This window comes from Glandiceps talaboti, chromosome 19, assembly GCF_964340395.1.
Source record: "Glandiceps talaboti chromosome 19, keGlaTala1.1, whole genome shotgun sequence".
Lineage (NCBI taxonomy): Eukaryota > Metazoa > Hemichordata > Enteropneusta > Spengelidae > Glandiceps > Glandiceps talaboti.
Window position 1 is genome coordinate 10,007,008 of NC_135567.1, and position 26,760 is coordinate 10,033,767.

The window sequence follows — 26,760 nt, forward strand, 5'->3', positions numbered from 1 at the left end:
AAACACAATTACCATAAACTGATAAGACATAGTAATGACATAAATGTGTTTATCAACACCTGCACGCGGAGATTGAATATATTAAAGTATATATATGCATACATGGCCCAACCCACTAATCTCAAATGACATTAGCTAGACTGTTCGGGCAAGCCCTCACTGCGAACTTCGTTCGCTTATAGTGTCGAAAGAAAGCCCGAACGTCTAGCAGCAAGACTAATATACTACCCGCTACGATTGTTTAACAAACCGTGTTCAGTTGATCTTTTATGACCTTTAACCTCATCTGACTTAAAGGTCACGTGCTATCTGTTATTTACAGTCATGATACAAATCACGCGATGCTCTACAAATTGTCACATTCATCGATGTTTGTTAAAGCTGCATTAGTTGTAAATGGAACTGTTATTAGTCCAACTACAAGACATGAACACTGGGAATTCTTGAAACAATGTATTGAAAGGTGTATAGCAAAATTCACAATACCGTTAAGCTTTCCTGTTTAACCAATAAGAAATTTGAAATGCTACACTTTGAGATAGCAAGATTGAATGAGTACAGTTTCTTGCTACATTTTGTCTAAGTGAAATGAACTACACATGCGCACCATACAGACATCCAATGAACACTACAAAGGACATTTTTACGTGCAATTCATCGACTGTTTGATACTAAGGAAATCATCGGCGCCCAAATGTCTGTGCGTAGTTGTGATACATTTATTATTTATTATTTCATTTAGACTAAATATAGCATAAAAATGTGATCTAGCTATTGAGATGTGGCATATGACGTTTGTTGTTGGTTTCTGTATGGTTGTAATAAACAGAAAAACTGAATGGTATTGTGAAATTCATTCTAATAGAGTTCTGCAATAGAGTAACACTTTCATTTATTTTATCATCAACACATAGATACTGTTAATTGTGTTAGATTAAATGTTACGGATCAAGTGCTATGTATAATATTACTCACTATGTTGTCTAGTATACATTCATAATACAATCAATGAAATTTATAGATTCAGACACAAATTCTCAGCAGCTAACATTCTAATAATAACACAATTATTATAATAATGGATTTATATATTTTATTCTGAGATATACTTTATTAGCTGTAACCATGTCCCATGGAATTAATACAAATCATTGCACTGAATGTCATACACTACTAAAAAACTAAGTTCTCAGTGATCCAAGCAACTATTGATCATCTTTAATATAAACAAATTAGTTTTCTGTTATAGAGATACGCGTGTATCTTTTGAATTGATCACAGTGAAATAACTACATCATTCATTTCAAAAATTGAAGTTAAGACGCCATACATTAAATTCTTTGTTTGTATAGGGTAGGTTCTACAATTCCACAATTCAGGGTAATCGGTACCACACAATTACTTTAGTAGGCCTAATCAATTACTTAAAAACATGTCATTCTAAGACTGTACCTCTAAAGTCATTATTTAGTATCTTTAGTAATCCAATAATATGTACAAAGTAAATTATATCAAACTTGAAGACTACACAAGCAATTGTGAGAAATGTATCATTACTACATTAATATGGTAAAATTTCTATATTTGATCAATTTGTATACAAACTCAGCTACTTGTTTGTTTGTCAGGGTATTTCACTAATCATAAACTACACTGGATAAAATATAACCATGTAAAACAAATCTTCCATATAATGATAATAAGTGTTCTGAATTAGTTTGAGAATAAAACTATTCTACTCCTAGATATTACTAGATGATATTCCGCAATATTTTTCTTTGTTCGGCCAAGGAAAATATGGATTACCTAAGGGTCTTTGTCACTATGAATCGCTAAGCCAGTTTGTTCAAGGAAAACAACAGTGATCTAAGGAAGCTTTTTTCGCAGTCATTAGACGAGTAGTGACAAATCCCTTGGGTAACAAGTATTTCAGGCTGAATGAAGAAAAACATTGCAGAATAACATAATTATATCAGCGCCAGTAATATCAAAGAAAAAATAGTAAGGATATTTTTGGACGTTCTGACTCATATTTCGAATACAGCAGAACCAGAGACGTCGACACGTGTTGTTGTGACATAGAACGACCAGAGTATATATTCCATTATATTTGTTGAACTTGGTTCATGTATGCTATAATGTCACTCATCGTCCTCTTCTCCCTGGTTTACGTCTTTGTACTTCTCTCACTCCTCGTCCTCCACATCGTTATCCTCGTCATTGTCACTAGAATGAGCGTCATTATCATCATCATCATCATCATCATCATCATCATCATCAACAACATCTTTGAACATGTTTCTAATGATTTGAATGCAGTCATCTCGTTTCATTCTTTCTAGGATTTTTATCAAATTCTCAAAGGTACTTTCCAGGTATATAGTTTCCCCTCTTACTTGGAACTCTGTTTCCCGTTTGGCTAAAACACCTTTGGCGCCATCACCCTCAGTTGACAATTTAGGCCGCTTTCTTTCAGCACATCTTTTACTCCATTCCTCTAGGATGTATCCAGTCACTGGTTCCCTAGCTCTTCCAGCAATTGCTTCAAAACCTCTGACATCTTTGTACCCAATCCCCATCAATTGAGCCATGTATGGATACGTGTTGACATCTGGTCGCTCCATATCCATAGACATTGTGAACAGCTGTCTTTGTTGATTTAGCATCCAATTCACATCACAGTTGTAGCCCTTCCGAATTAAAAAGGTCTTGTCATACCCTTGACATAGCAGATCCGTAATACTTTCTACTTTGCCACTTGTAGCATCATATACACCCTCTCCCCTTTCTTCTGCCTCAATAACTGCTTCCTCTGTATAGTAACTGATATCATCTTGGGTACTATGATTTCGAAGTGATTGGTCACTCAGAATACACTTGTCTACACTGGTACCCGGACTGGTGATTTGTAACATGTCGTCCACATCTTTCGTGATTGAGTCGATAAGTTGTTGACATTGACCCAAGTCTGCCTCAGTTGTTGCTCTTACACAGATATGAACAGCTGTTCTGTTTTTGGTCAGATACACCAATGCTTCCACTGCTTGTGTCACCCGGATTCCGTTCTTCCATATTCCACTTGGTGGATGTCCGGCTTCAGTGAAAGTGTTGTTAAGACGAGTCTGAAGTCTTGGGAAGAAACCAGCAGAGAAACTATCGGTTTCATCATGGCACTGAATTCTACGACCTCGATAAATGTGATGTACGTCACTTTTTTGCCATTGGTCTGGTGGCATGGTGTCTTCTAACAGCCCAGGGATTATAAACTCTCGGATCCTATCAGTAGCAACTCGGTCACGGGGAACTTCGAACAGAAGCTCAAATTTTTCCAAGAGATGAACCAATAGCTTAATGTCAGCCTGTTCACCAAATACACTCTCAAGGTCCTCCTTGCTGTAGAACTTCTTTCTTGGCAACCTCGTAGTATATTGAACAAACTGTTCAGAGGCAAGCATTGGACCAAATATTCTACTACACAACCATTGGGGCTCCAAGACAACGACGTCTTCAGAAACACATGTGCTGTGGATGTAAAGAATCTGAGAGAGAGAGAGAGAGAGAGAGAGAGAGAGAGAGAGAGAGAGAGAGAGAGAGAGAGAGAGAGAGAGAGAGAGAGAGAGAGAGAGAGAGAGAGAGAGAGAGAGAGAGAGAGAGAGAGAGAGAGAGAGAGAGAGAGAGAGAGAGAGAGAGAGAGAGAGAGAGAGAGAGAGAGAGAGAGAGAAGTTTGTATGGGGATGTTATAACACTAATTCCATGGATTAAGTCGACAATGCTCTGCTACTAATATTGTATGGAACACTGTTCTCTCCGGAGAGACACTTATATGAATATATTTATATATATTAGAAGAAGAATAAATAAAAATGATTTAAGGAAAGGTACGTCACGCTATATTAATCACTTCCTATATTGTATCTCTGTCGCATCACCGCATATGTAATATCATGTCCCATAAACTTAAACATTATATTGATCAAATGTGTGGCGCCGATCGTCACTATTTCCAATCATCATAAAAGTATCCACTTGCTTACAACTGATCTTCATAGAATGATGAATATTTACAATTTCCACAGTTAAAATTACTTTCATGGATATACATATGTACTGTATGATTATAATACAATTAATAGTGCAATCCACACCTCTCCCATATCATCCAGATAACTTGTTGCCTGTTTCAGGAATGCTTCATCAACTACCGGGTCGATTTCTTTAACCCTTTGAAGATACATATTCCAATAAAGGACAGGGAACTTTGAACAATCAGACCATGTTTTCTTTTTCTCCAGGATTTCGGCACACAGTTTCGGAATTGTCTTTCTTTTCTGGAACGTCAGAAAATATGATAAAAACAACAGAATTTTACAGGAATCAAATATTGGGCATGCAACATTTCAGTAAATATCACATGACTTGCAATTGGTGATGTTACCCAGTCATGCATTATGGAGTTGCCTTATGACACTGTTCTTTGAGTGCATGCGTTGAACGATAAATGTATTTTGACAGTAGGTATGAAAGAGTGTCCCCACCCCATTTAGATAGTGTCTAGGTTATCCTGCCTTCTCCAGAACTAGAACTAGTTTCAGGTGTCGCCCATAGGTTCGAGTGCCGCCCCTCCATGCATGAACTGATTTCAACACGCAATAGAACACGAATCAAATACTGGTTATGTGACATTTCAGAAAACTTTATATAATTTGATGATGTTACCAAGTCATGTATTATATGGGTTTGACTTGTATTTATGAAGTAATGGGTCGATTTATTTAACCCATTTAATATATATATATTCCAATACAGGACAGGGAACACTGAACCGTCAAACCATGTTTTCCTTTCCTCCATGATTTTGGCACACAATTTGGGAATTGTCTTTCCTTTCTGGAACGTCAAACAAATATGATTAACTATGAACTGAAACATGCAAGGGAACTTTACACGAATCAAATACTGGGCATGTGAAATTTTCAGAAAATATCATATGACTTGATGATGTTACCCAGTCATGTATTATTGAGTCGCTGTTCTTTGAGTTCATGCATGTGTTGAACAATGGAATGTCTTTTGATAGTTGGAATAGAAGAGTGCCCCCACCCCATTTAGCTAGTGTCTGGGTTATATTACCTTCTCCAGAATTAGAACTAGTTTCATGTGTCCCCCATAGTTTCGGATGCCGCCCTCCATGCATGAACTGATTTGTTAGATGCTTTAGGCCTAAACTGCAAAATTAGATGTAAATTATTCAGAGAATTACCACTATCTAATCCTGCAATGTTCTAACATTAAAATATACATACATACATACATACATACATACATACATACATACATACATACATACATACATACATATATACATATATACATACATACATACATACATACATACATATATACATACATACATACATACATACATACATACATACATACATACATACATACATACATACAGACAGTGATTTCAGCACATATTATTTTCAGTAACAACTCATATGCTATATTACTACTGTGAGAATAAACCACATAACACTCTGGACATTCATTTCTCTATGTCTAGATGTGTATGCTATATGTTAGTACATGCAGTACAGTCGCTAAATTTTCCTCCTTCACTACATCACCGAATCTCTCATTTTCACAGCTATAATTATGCATACTAATAAATCCACAACTATACGAAGATTATTAAGTTTGCTGTGTATGTCGTAAAATCATAAAGTGTGGGTAATATATCAAAACGTCCCCTCAGATTTCATAAAAGCAGCGCAAGTGTAGCAACAAGGGGGAGAACTTGGAACTGGTGTTACCTCAAACTGTTAAAATACGGCATCGGGTTTAATCACAACTAGTTTAACATCGAACGATACCTTAATACTACGAAGATGTTCTCGTAGTCTGCGAAGAGCTCCACTTCGTGAATCGTGACAGTTCAATAAGTACGTTTCATCAACTATATTCAGATACTTGCTGAACAGCTTCTTAGCTTCTTGCTGAAATTCTCTGATGACACATTCAGCTGAAATGAATGGGAAGAGTAAAGAGAAAAGTTTAACTTGTCATATAGAATACTGGAGAATTTTGAAAATGCAAAGCAATATCTGAGAATCTAGTATTTGGAAAAGATTTATAAGTTACGTGATACAGCTACAAGGTTTGTGAATGGACCTCCTTAGTTTGGATATTATGTGGTTGGTTTAGGAGGTCTCTTCACCCACCCCCAGCCTCACCGTACCCCAAATCCATATCTTTACACAAAGATTCCCCCGTATTTCATTGATTAACCCAGTTAATCTGTGAGGTATAGTAGCAAGGTATGACACAGTTTTGAGTACTTATATGCCTCACCTCCACGTCATCAAACAGTTTATACTCACCCTCCTCTTTGTATTCTGGTTTGATCATGTCTGCTCTGCTAGCTACTAAGATTACTGTTGGTTTACTGATTTCAGATTTGATTTCCTCTTCACTGGCCTCATTAGCAGCCTTAATATATCTAAGCCACGTAAAAACCTTGATAGAAAACATGTTGATGTCACATTTTTAAATGAATACGATGTAGTTATGTGGCTAATTCATTTTTAGACCTACCCTCCATGGAGATTATATGTGACTAGACAAAGTGATGTTTTTAATGAATAACATCATTTTCATAAATCACTGTTATTAATTCATTATGGCTCAGCTTGTCTATTATGTTATAATACACAGGGAACCTTGCACATCCATGTAACAGGCATATTTTCCACAAGAGCTTAGCAGAGCTGTGGAAAATATACCCTGTAACAAGGATGCAGGGCACACAGCTAGTACATAGTTGTGCTCCTCTTCCTAGCACTAGGGTGTCGCCACATCATAGCACGAGGATGTGCACATCCTCGTGCTTTGATGTGCAAGATTCCCTCTGTAATCATTGCCTAGTCGGCATCACACCTCCCTACATCAGAATTATTTCGTATCTGTAACAAATCTCTATTTATAGTAGTGCTAACCTTAGAATACTACTTAAAGAATTACACATTACCTCATTCTTTTGTTTATCAGCCAAATATTGTGATTTCATTGGTCTGTCAGCCACTGTATGGGTAATTTCAAACATGATTACGAACAACGCATTTCTGGCTCCAAGAAACATAGATTGCGTGATGTAGAATTCTGGTTGTCCACCATAATCCAAAACACACATCTTCCCTACTACAGGTAGATCAGCATTGCAAACATCGATGCCAGGTGTTAATACGTAATCGTCCTGCCCAGGAGGTGGAGGGGTCTCTTTGTTTCTTTGAGTGACCCATGCCTGCCACCACCAGCCCTGAACAAAAACATGTTTAATTGACAGTTAGTTGCATTCCCAAAGAATCAATCGCAAAGGCAAACTTTAAAAGAAACATTATTTGAATACCTAGCAAATATAATTTATGTTTTAACTTTATTTTATTTACCCTTTGAAGAGATTCTTTCAAGGTTGTCTTTCCAACACCACCATAACCGCAAATATGCAACTTCATCACATCTGTGTCTACACCAGGCTCTTTCATCAAGTGACTATACCGGTACTGCTAACAAACAACAAGAGGAATAATGTAACTCTTAAATGCAGGTTAAAACATTAATTTCCAGGTATTCAAGTCAGCCTAGTTGTTTCATGCCACGTGATAAGTTAAACAAAACATATGTAGCAGTTGAATGAAATGCTAAACATCATTCTGTGATGACTATTTATGACACATTATTACGTGCTAAACTTGTTGATGAAATGGTCAGTAAATCTTTTCAAAGTTTACATATTCTAAAGTTGAAAGATCTAAAATTACATAACATCGCTTTAGTCATCAGCACTCTTCATATGTAGATAATACATGTAGAATATGTAAACTTTGAAATGTATTGTACGACAAGGGTGTTTAACTAAAGATCACAAAGAGAGATTTTTGTGGCGGGGGGGGGGGGGTTGTGTGAGAGTGTTGGGGGTCTAAAACTGTATTTTAGATTGTTCAACCTTAGTATGTATTGTATGGATAGGATGGTTAACTCAGAAATAAATATCACGGATAGAAGAATTTTGTATCCACTAATAGCTATAGCGAATCACAATTAATTATGACTAAAGGTAGAGTCTTTGGAGGTCTAACATCGGATTGTGTTGTGCGTTCACTGCTCAAATGGCAAAACCAGACCATAAAGTCATGCCTATGTTCCAGTTCATAGACATAATAAGTATCCAACAAGAATTCATAATTTTCATGTCATGTAATCCTTTCAACATCAAGACAACTTGTATCAATAGAGAAATCAGGATTATTCATGTCAGACGTATACAAATTTTATATGCTTATCTGTGATGTATTAAGTATAATGAATCTATTATACCATGTACCAGCCAAGTTGACAAAAATAATATGGTCACGAAATGACAACGCGTGTCCGTTGTCACGGCAACAAGTGTTTACGTCACTGGTTCTGTCTTGGAAGTATTAGTTAAAATATTCAAAATCACAATTATTTTCTCAGAATTTTCTTTTGATATCACTGTTATGTCATTCTCTAATATTTTCTTGTCTTTAAAAAAACAAACATAAATCTTAATATCATACCTTTAAGATAGTTCTCAATTTGTTGCTTTCCATCAACATCATCGGAGTGTACCCTGACTAATGGTAGGAAGAGAATAAAAATAGAATAAACTATAACTTCTATGAAATGTTCAATAACTAATTTACCTGAACACACACACACACACACACACACACACACACACACACACCCACACACACACACACACACATACAACTGCATAAAGCAATCCTATTTTACATAAAACAGATAACATGTACAAACGTACGCGCGCTCGCACACACACACACACACACACAACGACATTGTGCAGTCCTATTTTACCTAAATCAGATCACAGTCGACACTCTCAATAAAAATCATGTAACTTGTCCTTTCTTTCCACCATTCCATATTTTGGGAGCAGCCCATCTCTTTGTCCCGGTCCTTTGACCCCTACTTTTTTGTAACCTGAACCGCCGCCTAGGAAATGACTTGTTCCTCTTTTGAAGTACCACAAGAATGTACACCTTGCTATGGACAGATGCTCTGGAAGTACGCATGCGCAAATCAATGGAGACCAAGACGCATTAGGCGTGGACATTAAAAATATCTGAGGTTATGAAGTATGTTGTGTATAAGTTTCACAATTATGTAACCTTATATTTTATGTGTATCACCTCTGTCATTGCTTGTAGATCACACCCGTTCTCAGAAAGAAACTTCACCATATCAAGTTGACCTTTATCAGCAGCGTAATGGATTGGTTGCCATCCGTCCTTCAAATAATTGGATATAATGTATAAATACTTGACCAATTATAGAGTATATTAAGATTTCATCTATACAATCTAACATATGAATTTAAATCTATGATGTATATCTGCTTAATACACTACATTCTAATATTGACCATGGGTCCCATTTTGAAATGGGTCAAACTAACAGTTTGTTATCAAGAACGATGATCTACAATCTAGTGTTTCATGAAGTGGAAAAAAATTTATGTTGATGTTGAAACATATTCACTGTCAAATTATTTTATTGATATCTTAAAAGTTTGTCTAAATATTAGTGGGATTATTTTACTTAAATGTTATATCATATGTTTTTATTTCTCATTACATAATACATTTGCATAATTGAAAAAAAAAGAACTTTATAACTTTTACTATTTTTTTATGAGGATAGTTAATCTTCACCAATAATAGAGATTATGTAAATTTAAGTTGCCTTGTCAATGGCATCAAATTTACATCCATGTAGTATTAAGAACTTAACGGTCTATATACTCCCATTACGTGCTGCAGAGTGAAGGGATTGTTCATTATTCCGTCAATTTGAATAACAAACAAAATATATTGAAATAATCATATAAACTTTTCTGATCATTGAATAGAGGAGAAACAATATAATAGCATTTTATGCAACAGAACAATAACAAAACTGAAAACAAATCCGTACATTGAACTAACTATACAACATACCACTGTCTTTCAATATGGCTGAGTTGTACTTTAACTGTAACCTAAATGAAATTGATAAAGAATTACGATAGACATGGAGTCGACAATTTATTTCTTTCATCAAGTCTTATAATACAAATATCCATAGTGTTAATATCATAAAATCATTTCAATTATCTGAAGTTTTGAAATATGTTCTGTATACATTTAACATAGTGTAACACCCTTACCTTTGTCAATGCTTGTAGATCACATTCATTTTCAAAGAGAAACTTCACCATGTCAAGATGACCTTTACGAGCAGCGTAATGGATTGGTTGCAAGACATCCTTCAAATAATTGGATATAATGTATAAATACTTGACTAATTATAGAGTATATTAAGATTTCATCTATACTATCTAACATCAGAATTTAAATCTAAGATGTATATCTGCTTAATACACTACATTCTAATATTGACCATGGGTCCCATTTTGATATGGGTCATACTAACAGTCTATTATCAAGAACGATGATCTATAATATTGTAGTTCATGAATTGAATAAAATGACGTTGATTTCAAAACATATTCACTATCAAATTATTTTATTGATATCTTAAAAGTTTGTCTAAATATTAGTGGGATTATTTTACTTAAATGTTATATCATATTTTTTTCTATTTTTAATTGTATAATACATTTGCATAATTGAAATTCTTTTTTACAACATTTACTATTTTTTAATGAGGATAGTTAATCTTCACCAATAATAGAGATTTTGTAAATTTAAGTTGCCTTGTCAATGGCATCAAATTTACATCCATGTAGTATTAAGAACTTAACGGTCTATATACTCCCATTACATGCTTCAGAGTGAAGGGATTGTTCATCATTCCATCAATTTGAATAACAAATAAAATATATTGAAATAATCATAGATACTTTTCTGGTCATTGAATGGAGGAGAAACAATTTAACAGCATTTTATGCAACAGAACAATAACAAAACTGAAAACAAATCCGTACATTGAACTAACTATACAATATACCACTGCCTTTCAATATGTCTGAGTTGCACTTTAACTGTAGTCTAAATGAAATTGATAAAGAATTAAAATAGACATGGAGTCGACAATTTCTTTCTTTCATCAAGTCTTATAATACAAATATCCATGGTGTTAATGTCATAAAATCATTTCAAATATCTGAAGTTATGAAATATGTTCTGTATACATTTCACATCATGTATCACCATTTATCTTACCTTTGTCAATGCTTGTAGATCACATCCATTTTCAAAGAGAAACTTCACCATATCTAGTTGACCTTTATCGGCAGCCAAATGGATTGGTTGCCAGCCGTCCTTCAAATAATAGGATATAATGTACAAATACTTGACTAATTATAGAGTATATTAAGATTTCATTTATAATCTCTAACATCAGAATTTAAATCTAGGATGAATATCTACTTCATACACAACATTCAAATATTGACCATTGGTCTAATTTTGAAATGGCTCATACTAACAGTCTGTTATCAAGAACGATGATCTACAATCCATTAGTTCATGAAGTGAACGAAAATTGACGTTCATTTCAAAATATATCACTGTCAAATATTTTTAATGATATATTAATTTTTTTTATAAATATTAGTGGGATTATTTTACGTAAATGTTATATTATATGTTTTTATTTCTCAATGTATAATACATTTGCATAATTGAATAAAAAAAAGATCTTTACAACATTAACTACTTTTTCTGAGGATCGTTAATCTTCACCAATATTAAAGATTATGTAAATTTAAGTTCCTTTGTCAACAGCATCAAATTTACATCCATGTAGTATTAAGAACTTAACGGTATATATACTCCAATTACGTGCTGCAGAGTGAAGAGATTGTTCATTATTCCGTCAATTTGAATAACAAACAAAATATATTGAAATAATCATATAAACTTTTCTGATCATTTAATAGAGGAGAAACAATATAACAGCATTTTATACAACAGAACAATAACAAAACTGAAAACAAATCCGTACATTGAACTAACTATATAATATACAACTGCCTTTCAATATGTCTGAGTTGGACTTTAACTGTAATCTAAATGAAATTGATAAAGAATTAAAATAGACATGGAATCGACAATTTCTTTCTTTTAACAAGTCTTATAATACAAATATCCATGATGTTAATATCATAAAATCATTTCAATTATCTGAAGTTTTGAAATATGTTCTGTATACATTTAACATAGTGTAACACCCTTACCTTTGACATTGCTTGTAGATCACATCCATTTTCAAAAAGAAACTTCACCATATCAAGTTGACCTTTACCAGTAGCGTAATAGGTTGGTTGCAAGCCATCCTTCAAATAATTGGATATAATGTATAAATACTCGACTAATTAAAGAGTATATTAAGATTTCATCTATACTCAACTAACACTAACATATGAATTTAAATCTTTGATGTGTATCTACCTAATACACTAAATTCAAATATTGACCATTGGTCCAATTTTGAAATGGATCATACTAACAGTCTGTTATCAAGAACATATGATCTATAATATTGTAGTTAATGAAGTTTAAAAAAATACTTTGATTTTTAAACATATTCACTGTCAAATTATTTTAATTGATATCCTAAAAGTTTGTCTAAATATCAGTGGATTCCATTTACCTAATGGATATGTTTATTTCTCATTATGTATACATTTGCATAAATAAAATATAAAAAATTGATAACTTCTACTATTCTATTTTACGAGGCTAGTTAATCTTCACCAATAATATAGATTATGTAAATTTAAGTTACCTCATCAATGGCATCTAATTTACATCCATGTTGTATTAAGTACTTTATTACATCTATACTCCCATTACCTGCTGCAAGGTGAACTGGTTGGTAATTATTCTGTCAGTTTGAATAAAAAACAAAATACATTGAAATAATTGTAGATATTTTTTCTGGTCATTGAATAGAGGAGAAACAATATAACATCATTACATGCTACAAAACAATAAAACTAAAAACAAATCCGTACATTGAACTAACTACACAATATACTACTGCCTTTCAAAAATTCTTAGTTGTACTTTAACTGTAGTCTAACTGAAATTAATAAAGAATTAATATGGAATCGACAATTTCTTTCTTTCATCAAGTCTTATAGTACAAATATCCATGGTGTTAATGTCATAATTTCATTTCAAATATCTGAAGTTATGAAATATGTTCTGTATACATTTCACATAATGTAACACCATTTATCTTACCTTTGTCAATGCTTGTAGATCACACCCATTTTCAAAGAGAAACTTCACCATATCAAGTTGACCTCTACCAGTGGCCCAATGAATTGTTTGCCAGCCGTTCTTCAATTAATTGGATATAATGTATAAATACTTGACTAGTTACAGGGTATATTAAGATGTCATTTATACTCTTTAATATCAGAATTTAAATCTTTGATGTATATCTACTTAGTGCACTACATTCAAACATTGACCATTGGTCCAATATTGAAAAAGATCATACTAGCAGTCTGTTATCAAGAACGATTATCTCTAATATTGTAGTTCATGAAGTGGAAAAAAATGACGTAATTTGAAAACATATTCACTGTCAAAGTATTTAATTAATACCTAAACTTTTCTCTAAATATTAGTGGATTTCGCTTACCTTAATGTTATATCATACGTTTTTAATTTCTTTAATATATAATGTATAACTTCTATAATATCATTTTATTAGGACGGCTAAAGCTCACCATTGTAACAGAGATTTATGTTAGCTTGCTAATGGTGTCTAATTTACATCCATGCAGTATTAAGAACAAATATGATACAATGTAAACATACTTGATTCGTATAGAATATATTGAGAGGCCAACTATACTCTTTAATTTTATAGGAAATTTATTTTACAATATATTAATTGACAATGTACATCATTTATATTATTAATGCTTTTTCCAAATATTAGTCATTTTTTGTAGCTGTATACATGATAAATCAAATCAATTTGTTTTTTGGGGTTCGCACTCAAAAAATCAGAGCTGTCAACGACCTGTTTCTGCATGCTTACTGGATTGTATCGACCAATGATTAACACTATTCAATGTTTAATTAGTAATATTTTAAGAACTGTCATTAAGTACATAGTGGTTGTCTGATCAAAATAAGATACTCAAGTTACAACTTGTGCAGTTTTAACATGGTGGAATTCAAAGTCAAGCTTCCGTTCAAGATTTGAACTTGTCACTACAGTACCTACGGATAATATTGACTGTGAACTGACAAATACAATTTAATTGACCAGTTTTCAGTAATATATATCTTTGGTTATTTTATTAAAATAAATGTCCCAGATGCACCTACTGCAGTATATTTTGCTAAAATAACAACATCATCGGGTAGGCAAGTGAGTGAGCAGACACTCTATGCAAATATCCCTAAAAACAAGACCACACCCATAGCAACAGCAAAATGTTAGGGTCTATTGCAAAGATAACAATAGCAATGAACAGACAATTGAGTAAATATTCAAAAACATATGCAAATATCCCTAGCATCAATACCATGCTTATAACAACAGCTGAATGATGGGATGTCTTGAAAAGATAACAAGGATAGAATTATGGAAGCTAATCTGTGCATAAGTTCAGTCTAAGTTTATGGGTTTAACTTCACATTGCACCGAAATTTAATTAGCTTACCAAAGCTTTCGCCAGGTATCCACCATCAATGTTTTCTGAAGTCGTGACGAATGAGTGACTTGAGACAATCATCTCAAATTCTTGGGAGTTAACTACATCTACACAGAGATAATCTGAACCATTGGGTTTCAGTGTGAAAAAGACTATATTAGAGCTTAGCCAGCCTATACAAGGGGTATGGTATCACCTTACATCATAAACCAACTAATACACTTGAGGCAGTTGCTAGTACGACCTAAGGATCCCACCCCACCAAGTCAGATTGGTGGACCAGTGTATCACATCAAGTGTGGGGGTAGTGGTGCACGTGAGAATGAAACCTGTGCAGAGGAATACATCGGGGAAACGGAGAGGACTCTCAAAGCCAGAATAAGTGAACATCGTAGGCCGAGCTGCACATCATCGGAGGTCTCCAGACCTCTACACAAGGATCACCAAGGTCATTCATTTGAACCTGACGATGTTAGAATTTTGGATCGGGAGTCGGACTGGTTTAGGCTAGGGATTAAGGAAACGATTCATATTCGGACTTTAAAACCATCCATGAACCGTGATGGAGGACGGTACCAACTTCCGGGAATTTTGGATAACTGTCAGAAGTCACGTATGTGTCGTGACTTCAGAAAACACTGACAAAGATATGGTGGATACCTGGCGAAAGCTTTTGTAAGCTAATCAAATGTTGGTGCAATACGAAGTTAAACTCATTAACTATAAGAGGGATTAATAGACAAGTGAATAACAATTTATGGAAATGGGCCTAGCAACAGTGCCATGCCTTAGCAACAGTCATATGATGATCTCATTGCTTCAATAACCTAAAAAGTTTTTTAAAAAATAAATAAATAAATAAATAAATAAATAAATAAATAAATAAAAAATAAAAAATTCCAAAATGCATGTATGCAAATTTGCTTTGCAACAAGCTCATGCCCTTAGTAACAGTCACATATATATTGCAAATATCACAACAGGGCTGGATAGTCAACTAAATAAACATTTAGCAAATGAACATCTATACATAACATGGGTCTGCATTTTGATAAGCATTTGCTTTTGAAAATAACCACGGTTGTGTTACAATTCCATCGGCGTTATATTATCATTACTTTAAATTAACCATTGTGTTTATCGCCTGTTAACCATGGAATGGTTGAAAATGTCTTTATAAACTTTGTAAAACTGTTATATAACATATTGTTTTAGAACCGATTCACAAAAAAACTCACTGTTTTACCTAAATTTAGACTACATTGTGGATTATTGATGAAGGTTCGGGATATTCTCAACACATTTACCTCGTCCTTTGCATCCAGTTTGTGTCCGTTGTCAAGGAGATTTTGTAGTTGACTGATATTCCCATCTTTGACAGCTTGGTGAACGAGTTGCTCACCTTCCTATGGAGTTAATAAGATATAGTTTATCTTACAATGGACAGATGAACAAACAGGTAAATGTTTTACGATCAATTTTAGAATAGACGGGGCAGGTATATTTTTTATTTTATTAATATATTTGTTCCATATTTGAGTGTCTAGTTCTTGTATTTATGTTTTCCTCTGTTTTCCATATGGTTTCTGTGTTATTGGTTTCTTCACATCAGATATACAGCCATTACAGAATGGAAGAACAGTTTTATAATGTCATTTAAAGTTTACTTATTTTCATTCATTTTTCGCATCCACTATTTCTTACGATTTTATGTTTTTCTCTCGAAACCGTATAAAAAGAATTAGGGTCGGCAGTGAAATACAAATTACGGTCCGGTAACCGGAAGCAGACAAACTGTTTTTTCTAATCTTCAAACGTTTGGCAGGATCATTTTCGTTTTTCCTGTTAAGAGTAGCTTCCCAAAGATGAAAAAGTTGACCAAATTCAGACATGTAACGATCATCATGATACAAAGATCTCCCATGTAACTGATACCAGTTTAGTATATGTCCATACAGCAGTATTAGAAATTAGTTTATGTTGCTTTAATTTCTGTCAACATTTGATACATTTGTAAGGACCAATGTTGATAGAAAGAGTTGTAATAAGTCTCCCGTGGATTTATGCTATACAATAATAATAATAATAATAATAATAATAATAATAATAATAATAATAATAATAATAATAATAATAATAATATTTATTTCTTATAGAGCGCATTACATAAAAACAATCTCAATGAGCTGAACAAAAGTATAAAATTATTTTAAAAGGTACATATACACAAGTATAAACATGATATGAAACAGGATAAAAATAAAAAGACACGGAATGACAATTAAAAGGCTGAAATGTAAAAAAAAAGTTAAAAGTTAATAATAATGAAATCTAAAAAGATGACATTTCAAGGCAAATTTAAAACTGTTCAAAGTATGTGAAGAACGAAGACATGATGGCAGGGCATTCCTAAGGCGTGGGCCGCAAATAGAGAAGGCCCGATCACCATATTATGCAGTGTTCCCTATCGGTTGGTGCAAATTCACCACGCCACCGGATTGCGACCGAAGGGAATGACGGGTGGATCTAATCATTAATAAATCGCCTCGATATGAAGGCCCACACATATTAAGAATTTTAAAAACAATACAGAGTACTTTAAGTTCAATGCGCTTCTGAATAGGTAGCCAGTGTAATGAATGAAGAACTGGGGTAATATGCTCAACTTTTTTCCTTCTAACTACAAGTCTTGCTGCTGAATTCTGAATATTTTGGAGCTTACGAATTTGTTGAAGTGGAAGACCATATAGTAAACTGTTGCAAAAATCTAAACGTGATGTAATAAAAGCATGAACTAGTTTTTCAGTACAACTTTGATCAAGAAGATTGCAAATTTTGCCAATTTTCCACAGAGCATGAGAGGCAGATTTACAAATATTAATAACATGATCAGTCATAGTAGCCGCCGAATCCATGGAAACACCAAGATTGTGAACAACATTAGATGGCTGGATATCGACATCGCCAATCCATATCTCACACCGGGGTACCTGACCTGCACCACCAAATTTAGAAGAAAAATGCACAATTTCTGTTTTACGGTCGTTAAGACAGCGCATATTTTCACGCATCCACTGTCTAGTGCATAACTCAATCACTGAAGTCGGAACCCAGTCACCCTCACACGTGAGATACAGTTCGGAATCGTCCGCATACATACATATGTACTGAGATATCCTGATTAAACTGTGCAACCGAACACATTTGGGTAGAACAAAGGAAATCAGTAGACAGAATCAAATCTATTGAATTTTTAAAATGAAAATTATTGCTAGACAGGCATAAGTGTAATATCTGTTTCCGGGACATACGTTAAGAGACCTAGTGTATGAGTTCAGTGGAACATCGGGGTTCGAAATCAAACTTTAAGGTTGATTGAATTTACCACACAATAAGATGGGTGTAGTTCAGTTTGATTCTACCAAACAACACAGGTTTTCCTGGGGTGCTCGAGCTTCCTCCTGCATTAAAACCATAAGGGATGACCCTCCCTGGATTTCTTGGGTATCAAGTCTTTTATATACTGAACGAACTAGCCATTATAAATAAAGACCAATAAATACAAATAAAAACGTCTAATTTACACTGATTCAAAGGTTGATTATTGGTTGTTTACGGCGCTATATGAAAAGAAACTGAGACAACTGTGGAAACAAACATTGACCGCAGTGAAGCTTGGTGTTATATACATTTAGACAGTGGAGGGGAGAACGTCCTTCTCCCCTCCACTGTCACTAGGGAAATCTCTAGATATAATAAAATTTTTAATCTTAAAATGGTTGTTTGACTCCAATACAGGAATACCTGCTTCCGGGATATACGCTAGTCGAGTTAGCGTATGAGTACCGTTCGAACCCATTCAGGGTTTGATTAAATTTACCACGCTTGAAGTAAGAAGAGTGTCGTTCAGTTTTACTCCAAAGACCAGCGCTGGTTTTGCACGGGTATTCCGGTTTCCTCTTGCATCAACATTTTTTATTGCATAAACAGACTCAAAAGAATTACAACACGAACGAGGACTAAACAACACACACAAACAATGATGTCCTTACTAAAGGTAAACTTAGACACAATGCCGTGTTGAAGACTTACACAATGACTCTGTTACAGCTAAATTGAAAGAAATACTTAAGTTAAAAATATATAACAGTGACCATCTCTGATCAAATTTAGTCAGTCCGTTATTTTATATAGCACTCTGTTTTTCAATCACATACAAGTATTTGAGAATGTTTGTAACATTATGAAATGGAGGTAATATTGCAGATATTCTAGCCTGGTAGATAAATTGCTTGGCTTGAATTGAAATGTAATCAGAATCACTGGATGTAGATCGTAAACCCATACAGAATTACACCGCAGTCAATATTAATTTGTTCATTTGTTAACGTGTTCCACCATGTCAAAAGCTGGCTAATACTATCTCACATTCACAAAATAGGTGAAGGATAGTTTCACTGTAATTCGAGCAAAATGAGTAGAAAATTTGTGATACCCTATTGCTTGAGCCAATAATTGGCTGCAATATTATCCTGTAAACGTTTATGCTGAAAGGCCGATTTGATGTCTATTGATACAATGTGTGGCTGAAGGTATATATCGATCCACTCAGTATTCTCTCTAGTATTTATGGTATATTGATTGGGAAATCTCAAGTTTCATGATAAGAATGTGATCATACTTAGTACATAATGATATATTTGTTTGAAGAACTCAAGAGATGGGAATTATATATATCTTTCCCACTAAAGGCTTGCATTTTGCCGACCTTTATTAAATTTACAAACGTTTCCCAAACGCAAAAGTACCTGCAAGAAACACCACACCTTGGAGGGGATCATTCTATTTGCAGCATCGAAAAGATCTCCAGGGTACCAAATGCTTGCTTGCATCATATTTTACATAAACATTGATCTAATGAGGGATGGCCCTCATTGGACTACTTGGGAGACAACTGTTTATATATATATATATATATATATATATATATATATATATATATATATATATATATATATATATATATCAATAGTGAGTTTGTTTGCATTACACCATGTTACTATTTTACTAAAGTGTACCATCAACCATCTTTAAATTTACATTATGACTGTCACTATCAAAGGTATGAAAGAGAAATTGGTATCGTCTTCAAACCTCCTAAAATTAAAAAAAAAAGTAGAAGAAGGCGAAAATATGTAAAGAACTATCCAGTATAAATAAGATTACTAAATATAAATAAAAACTTGTCATTCACATTGATGCAGAGGTTGATCATTGACTGTATACGACATTATATGAACTGTCAATCATTGTTAGTTTTTCTACTTAGATATTTCCTTCCTTCTACAGCCTACGAAAAATCATTGTTTGAATGAAGTGAGCCAATGAGAAACTCCATGCAAGTGTTATGATCCAACAATTTGAAAATTTATTATTTCGGCAGTGTCGTCTTATTGAATCTAGCTTGTTTATCCTACATTAAACAATTGATCTCACCCCTAAGGGTGTTTCTATAGACAGCTGAATTAGAGTACAGTACACGCCCTGGTACGAGGTCAAATGTCATCATATTGCTACATACTGATGCGAGGGTTTCCCCCTATTTCGCTTACCCTTCCTCACCACTATAAATAGATAATGACGTCAACATTTTGATTTGCATATCATTATATTCTAGTACTATTTCCAATTACCATTACCACGGATGAGTTGTCATTTTCTGTCAATAAGCGAAACAGTACACACCATTGAACCCGTGCACACAAGTGTAGGATTGTAAACTTAACAAGTAATACACATACCGGTGTAGTTGGTGATATGCTAGTCCTGCTTACAGACGGTGCGCACTTTTCAGAGCAGGAAGGGACAACTTAATCCGTATGCAAGCAGGACTAAGTTGGTGCATAATTTGGCGCGAGTAAACTTGGTAACTCAACTGAAGCCAACCCGTTTTCACTATCCTAAGACTTCGCAGAACACACTCATATTTGTCATGCGCAATTCGATGTCATGTATGTTGACAACAATGGTGATTGTATACAACAATGAAGGTGCGAAATTTCAAGGTGTTGAAAAGTTGTACAATACCGAAATAGTTTTTTGAATAGTTTCTTACTGTTAGCCTTGGCATTACTTGTCCCTCTACAGACCCTCTGGAATCGTTGATTCTTGGAGACGTTATTGGCTTTTTTGCCAGGTGAACGTGGAGTTTCGACAACAACTTTCCTAAGGTGGAGAATGGCGTCCTGGTATGAGGTCATACTTGCACTTTTCTTTCTCCTATTGAATGATTTGCATACAGGGGAATCCCCTCGTTTGGTTTACCCAACCTCGTCGCTGATGGCTCACTTCAATTCTCTGCTGTGGGCGAAGAGTCTGGGTAACCATGAGAGTCGGATTCCACTATCCCATTCATATCATGACTTACAACCCAAATCAAAGTTATGTGTCACAACAACATTGAACCTAAACTCATTCCTATGGGAAATAGTCTAGCCCCTGGTTTCCATGGCAACCTTAATTTTGCGTAGTAACTCTCTATTTTATCCTTGGCGGCATACTGATGCAGTTACACTCGTGCAATATTACAAGGTGACGTAATATTGTTTCAATTTACCGTCCGGCGACACTGTTTTATACAACCACGTAGTAACCAATAGGAAACGACATTCTATACACTAAACTAGCAAGATCGCAAATTCGTGCGACGATTTGTCTATTGAAATGAAATAATCTATTAAAACATGTTTCAACTAGATGCAGACACACCAGCGACAATATTTTAACGTCTGCATTTGATGTCTGCATCCCAGTTCTACATGATAGCACATTGGACCATTTAATTTAGACAAAATATCGCATGCAACTGTATTCATAGTCAGGACACCAAGGTCCAAGATTTGGCTCAGAACACGTCTTACCTTACATGGTTTGAAGTACAATTTTTGACATCACAATCGGTTAGAATAATATCTGGGCCATCAGAAAACTGATATTGCACTTCTGGATTCTCTTGCGCAAACTCACATGTGGCAGTTTCCATGGTGACATATTTTGAAAGATGCTAAACATTACGTGACGTCACATCTGGGACTCCAGAAATGCTACAATCATAATTAGAGTTTGTGTTTATATGTTTAGAGAGACGTTGTAGGTCAATATCATGGTCAAAATTCAAGGTCATCTTATTTTTCTCTATATTTTTAATGAAATGCTGTCGGAGAGTTCTATATAACTAACATCAGGCATGGTTGTTTTAGTTGAAAATCAGTCAAAAAATAGTGGATTATAAAGTAATTCAAGTAAAATACAACAAAAGTCTATTTGGAGTTGCTTTATTACAGAAATCCTGTTACCAAGACAACCAATATCAAGATATATGTTAATATCCCTACCAGCACCGTGTGTGTAAATCAATCTTATTCTTCTACAAACAGGTAGAAAAAAGACAAGGAAATAGTAGACAAGAGTATATATATATATACATACATATATTGTACAGATTCGCTGACAACATATGTTAATTAACTTCTGTTGCAGTGTCTGTAAATTTGTTTAGGATTTGCTATTCACAGACATGAACAGGTCTTTTGATACAGGCATGTATGCATGTTTTATTTCTGACTGTATACATTGCTGTGATCACATGACAGACATACATGTACACATACACAGATGTGTATCCAGAGATCTGTGTACAGATTTTGTTACTTACAGGGTCTGGCTATTTGATCAGATTTCATGACTCTTTTCAAAGACACGTAACAGATCTATTGGTGCAAGTACGTAAAGAGATCAGTAACTTAGAATATCTCACAAACAATTTAAAATTTTATTTTCAGTATATGACAAAATTAGACATGTGAACACACCCACACACATCAATGTATACATTCATGTACTCACAGATAACTACATATACCGTCACTTGTAGAATATACATACCCTATGACATGCCTGTACACATATCAATGTATCAGTGTATCAGCATTGTACCCACAACAAAATAGCTCAAATGGCGTTGCAGCATGACTGTATTTGGCTGTTGCCATGGATGTGGTCTTGTGGTTAGGCATATTTGCATACATTTTTAAAAAATCTTTATTAACTTGCCTGCCCTTCTCACTTTTTATCTTTGTAATATAAACCATCATTTAGCTTTTGGGCGTGGTCTTGTTGCTAGGCATTTTTGAATCTGTTCATCCATCTGTTTGCTAATGGAAATTAAGTTTGTGCATGCGCGCATGCGCGAGGAATTCTCTCGTTGTGCGAAAGGTTTTATGGGTAATAAACATGGCGGCCCGCATGTCTCAGTACGAAATGTGAGGAAAACTGATCGATAAAACGTATCATTTTTTATGTAATTAGCTGTCTTTATTAGTCATTTCCACTTTTTTGTGTCCTCAAAAATAAGCTACAGTTGTTTAGCAGTGGAAAAATACCACCAAGGCCGGCCTAAACAAGGTAAGTTACGTTGCCGTGAATCACTGCATGTTTCAACCAAGGTACTACCTACTACATAGTACTACTAGGTACGTTCAAAGGTTCATGTTTACGTCGTATGTGTGTATTTAAAGGCTTAGAAAACACCAAATTAAATTTAAATTCGCCAATCGTCGAGGCTTTGGAATTATCATATCAGTGCTAGAAAACATGTTTCGCTGACGATCTGTAACCCCGAATTGGGCTGTTCATTTTGTGTCAAGTTGTTCAGTTGTTTTCCTACAAAGATCAAAAGATTGTTATTGTCCGGCCGTGTTGCTACCCAGCTGTGTATTCACGCACCACCATCCAGCAGTCAAATACGCACCACCACCAGTCAGCATTCAACTGTCATAGTTCACCTTGGTATTCAAACAGCACGGTCACATCAATTTCCTATTCAATTGAACAATGCCCTATACCCCTAACCAGTGGATTTGTTCATACCTGATATACATGTATGCAATATATTATATTTATTTATTTATTTATTTATTTATTTATTTATTTATTTATGTATTTATTTATTTATTTATTTATTGACTGTCCATAAACACTTCTTCAATTATACATATTACGTCAGTCATTCCTCTGTTTTTCGTTTCTTTATTTTAGGCTTGTCAACTGCCTTGGTAGGATGGACTGACAGGTGATGCATTTTTATAATTTGCTTTATTTTGTCAAGGTCATCAGGTATGCTGTTATAAGCTGCCTCCAACCGATTGAACTGTGAGTTCACAGCTTCAAGACCCTCAGGCCTGTTCACCCTGCAACCAACATCCAACACCACTGCTTGTCATCTATGACAGCACACGGTTTCGAGGATGAGGAGTTTTGGGGTGACACTTTGACCAGGAAATTTAGCTCGGAAGTAAGAAAAAAACAATTTGACATTGTTATCTGAAAATTAAAAACACATATGTCGATATGAACATTTTCACATTACTTGTTAACATCTGAGGTAAATGCCATCATACTGTACATATATTTTTAATTCCTGTATTTTATTTATCAAAGAATTGAACATTAAAATTGCTATACTTTTTCCCTTACCAAATAAGTTTTGTGTTGAGTTTTAATTAACTGTTTTAATATTGTGGTATACTAAGCTTTCAATTTAATTCATATGTAGTTACCAGATAAAAATGTCATAAACTTCACAGCTAATGATAAAAAAATGAAAGTTGGTAATACAAACATACTTTACGAAAAATACCGTGTATGACATAGATATACCAAACTTTGTACATTTATGTCTGTGTATCATTTTTCAAATATGTTTAAAAACTCACAACCAGAGCATATCAACATACCAAACATGTTCAGATCTTCTTTGGATAAGGGACTTGATTGATTGTACAGTTGGTGACACATGCTGAACTTTTCACCAGCTGCGGTTCAAACAAGTCCCTTATCACCTCCGCCTCACCAAGTAGACTAGGGCATCTACTTTCAACTTCGTCAACAATACTTTTACACATTTTGTGAATGTTCTTTAGCTGAAAGGAAAAAGAAAGTATTGGTTTGGAATGGTGAGAGACACAGTATGTATGTATATATAATGTTGAAGGCTAATATGCACAACTACTCAATATATGTGTAGTTTGGTGATAAATGTTATGACCTGTATTTTTAACCAGGCAAAAATGAAGTTCAGAGAGGATCTGATTACTATATTATGATTAACCTGATAGCAAAGATACAAATGTATATACATGTACCTTCAAATATATGTCAACATGATTGCCAACAAAACTCTGTAAGTTGTAAGCCTGCCTCTTTACATGTAAACTTTGCAGGCAACATCAAGTGTTCGGATGATATATCCAGCCTCAGCAGGAATATCCTTTTGTATAGTTGATACTTTTGCTTGCTGTAAGTGAGTAATGAGAAGCAAAGAAAATAAAGTAATCTTTATTGTAGATAGTGTGGTAATATATAACTGTGGAAGTAAAACTTATTTGTTCTTTGAATGCTTTTGCTATTGTACTCCAAGAAATATGTTACTAGATTTCACATAGGGTTTAGAGATGTTATTAGTCTACTCACTAATGATTGAAGTTCCTTTCTGTTTTTGTCTTTAGATGACAGCAGTTCCTTGTGATAGGTTTGAGTCTCTATTAAAGTACTATTAGCCTCATCATCTAATAGTATTGCTAGCAGTTTTTGTTCTAGCTCACCTTCGAACCCTATCTTCTCAGTGATGGCATCTTTCAGGTTCGCTATTTCAACTGCCATAGCCAGGTACGTTGTAGGTGTTGAAATTAGCAGGCTGACTTTCACCTGGTGTAGAGTTACTGGTCCCACTGAGAATATCCTTATGTAGTAGTACATACATTTGGACATCCAGTGGCACATAGTAGCTCTCCAGCAAGTTGAAAAGCTTCAGAAAGATGCCAAGGATGAGATATAGAGCGGGAGGACGCACCTGGAAAAAAATAAACAAATGTACATAAAATGTTATTCCCCATAAAGATTGCTATTAAATTAGGGGCCCCTTTAATGTTTCAATATGTTTTACTTGATTTCAGAACAGTTATTACCTGATCAAGTGGGATACTGATGAGTATACTTGATACATATTTAACCTTGGTGAATTTCTCATGGTTTTCCAATATGTTATCCAGTGTGCATGCTCGTTGCTGACCCTGTCTCCTTTAATGGTTGTTTGGACTTTTCTCTATCCCTGGGGCACCATAGACAGAAGTGTTTTCCTTTAAAAGAAGGAGTGAAATTTTCAGAATAACAATTTGTGTTACTATTGATGCTATAGTAGCAAGTGTGATTATTTTTTTTACAGTTGCTGTAGCAATTATTCTCAATGACTAATCATTGTAGTAATTTAAAGGTTATTTAATCTCTTTATCATATTATTGCTGACAGTGAGTACATTCATTTGGGAATTTGAAAAAAAAATCTGAAAGGTCTTCAGGTCTAATGTAATCAACACTGTCATATGTTGCAAGTCTGTGAGTTTAAAGTTGGTTGATAATGTGTAAGAAATGTGCACCTACCAGCAGCTCCTGACAGGCCATACAGTTTGGTTTGAAATTCATAATCAACACACATTATTACTTGTATTCTGAGCTCTCTGGAGAGAAACAACATAATGCAATTATATTCTCAATATTATGGGTATAAAAGCAATCAGAATTTTTTAGGTAACTAACATATATTTTGTTTTACCATCAGGTTGTAGTGTATTGGAGTAACCTGTGAGATAACTAGTGTGTTTGAACATTGTGTTATGTAATGTGTTTATCGCTATTGCACTTGTTATTACTAACCAATGCTAAAACAAACATTGTTAGGAGCTGACCCGGAAAGGGGGGGGGGGGGTACTTCCACCTATTGGGTACGTGTATACGTATATGTGGCACCATTTCATTTGGGGTAGGGTTTTTCGCTCTTTGGTCTGAAATGGGTACTGTCTTTTGAGAGCTAATGAGTCTAAAATGGGGTCCACATTTCAAAATTTTTTAATTTTGTTTGGTCTAAAATGGGGTCCTGGAAGGAGCTACTTAAAAAATTCTTGACGAGTTCGA

At 34.4% G+C, this 26,760-nt stretch overlaps 1 protein-coding gene across 2 annotated transcripts; it reads right to left on the minus strand.

The window, feature by feature from the left end:
* Window positions 1-1,245: 1,245 nt before the first annotated feature.
* LOC144450179 (death-associated protein kinase 1-like) lies at window positions 1,246-20,978 on the minus strand. Of its 2 annotated transcripts, XM_078140757.1 has the most exons (15): window positions 20,850-20,978; window positions 16,042-16,140; window positions 13,302-13,400; window positions 12,841-12,939; window positions 12,290-12,388; window positions 11,274-11,372; window positions 10,256-10,354; window positions 9,240-9,338; window positions 8,601-8,657; window positions 7,449-7,562; window positions 7,031-7,318; window positions 6,384-6,519; window positions 5,877-6,025; window positions 4,146-4,328; window positions 1,246-3,539 (listed from the first exon to the last, which is right to left on the minus strand). In XM_078140757.1, the coding sequence occupies exons 1-15, from the start codon at window positions 20,862-20,864 to the stop codon at window positions 2,187-2,189; spliced, it is 2,988 nt and encodes a 995-aa protein (XP_077996883.1). In that variant the 5' UTR covers window positions 20,865-20,978; the 3' UTR covers window positions 1,246-2,186. The 2 variants fall into 2 exon arrangements, with proteins under 2 accessions (XP_077996883.1, XP_077996884.1); XM_078140758.1 differs by lacking the exon at window positions 16,042-16,140 and having other exon boundaries at window positions 20,850-20,944.
* Between the last annotated feature and the right edge of the window lie 5,782 nt (window positions 20,979-26,760).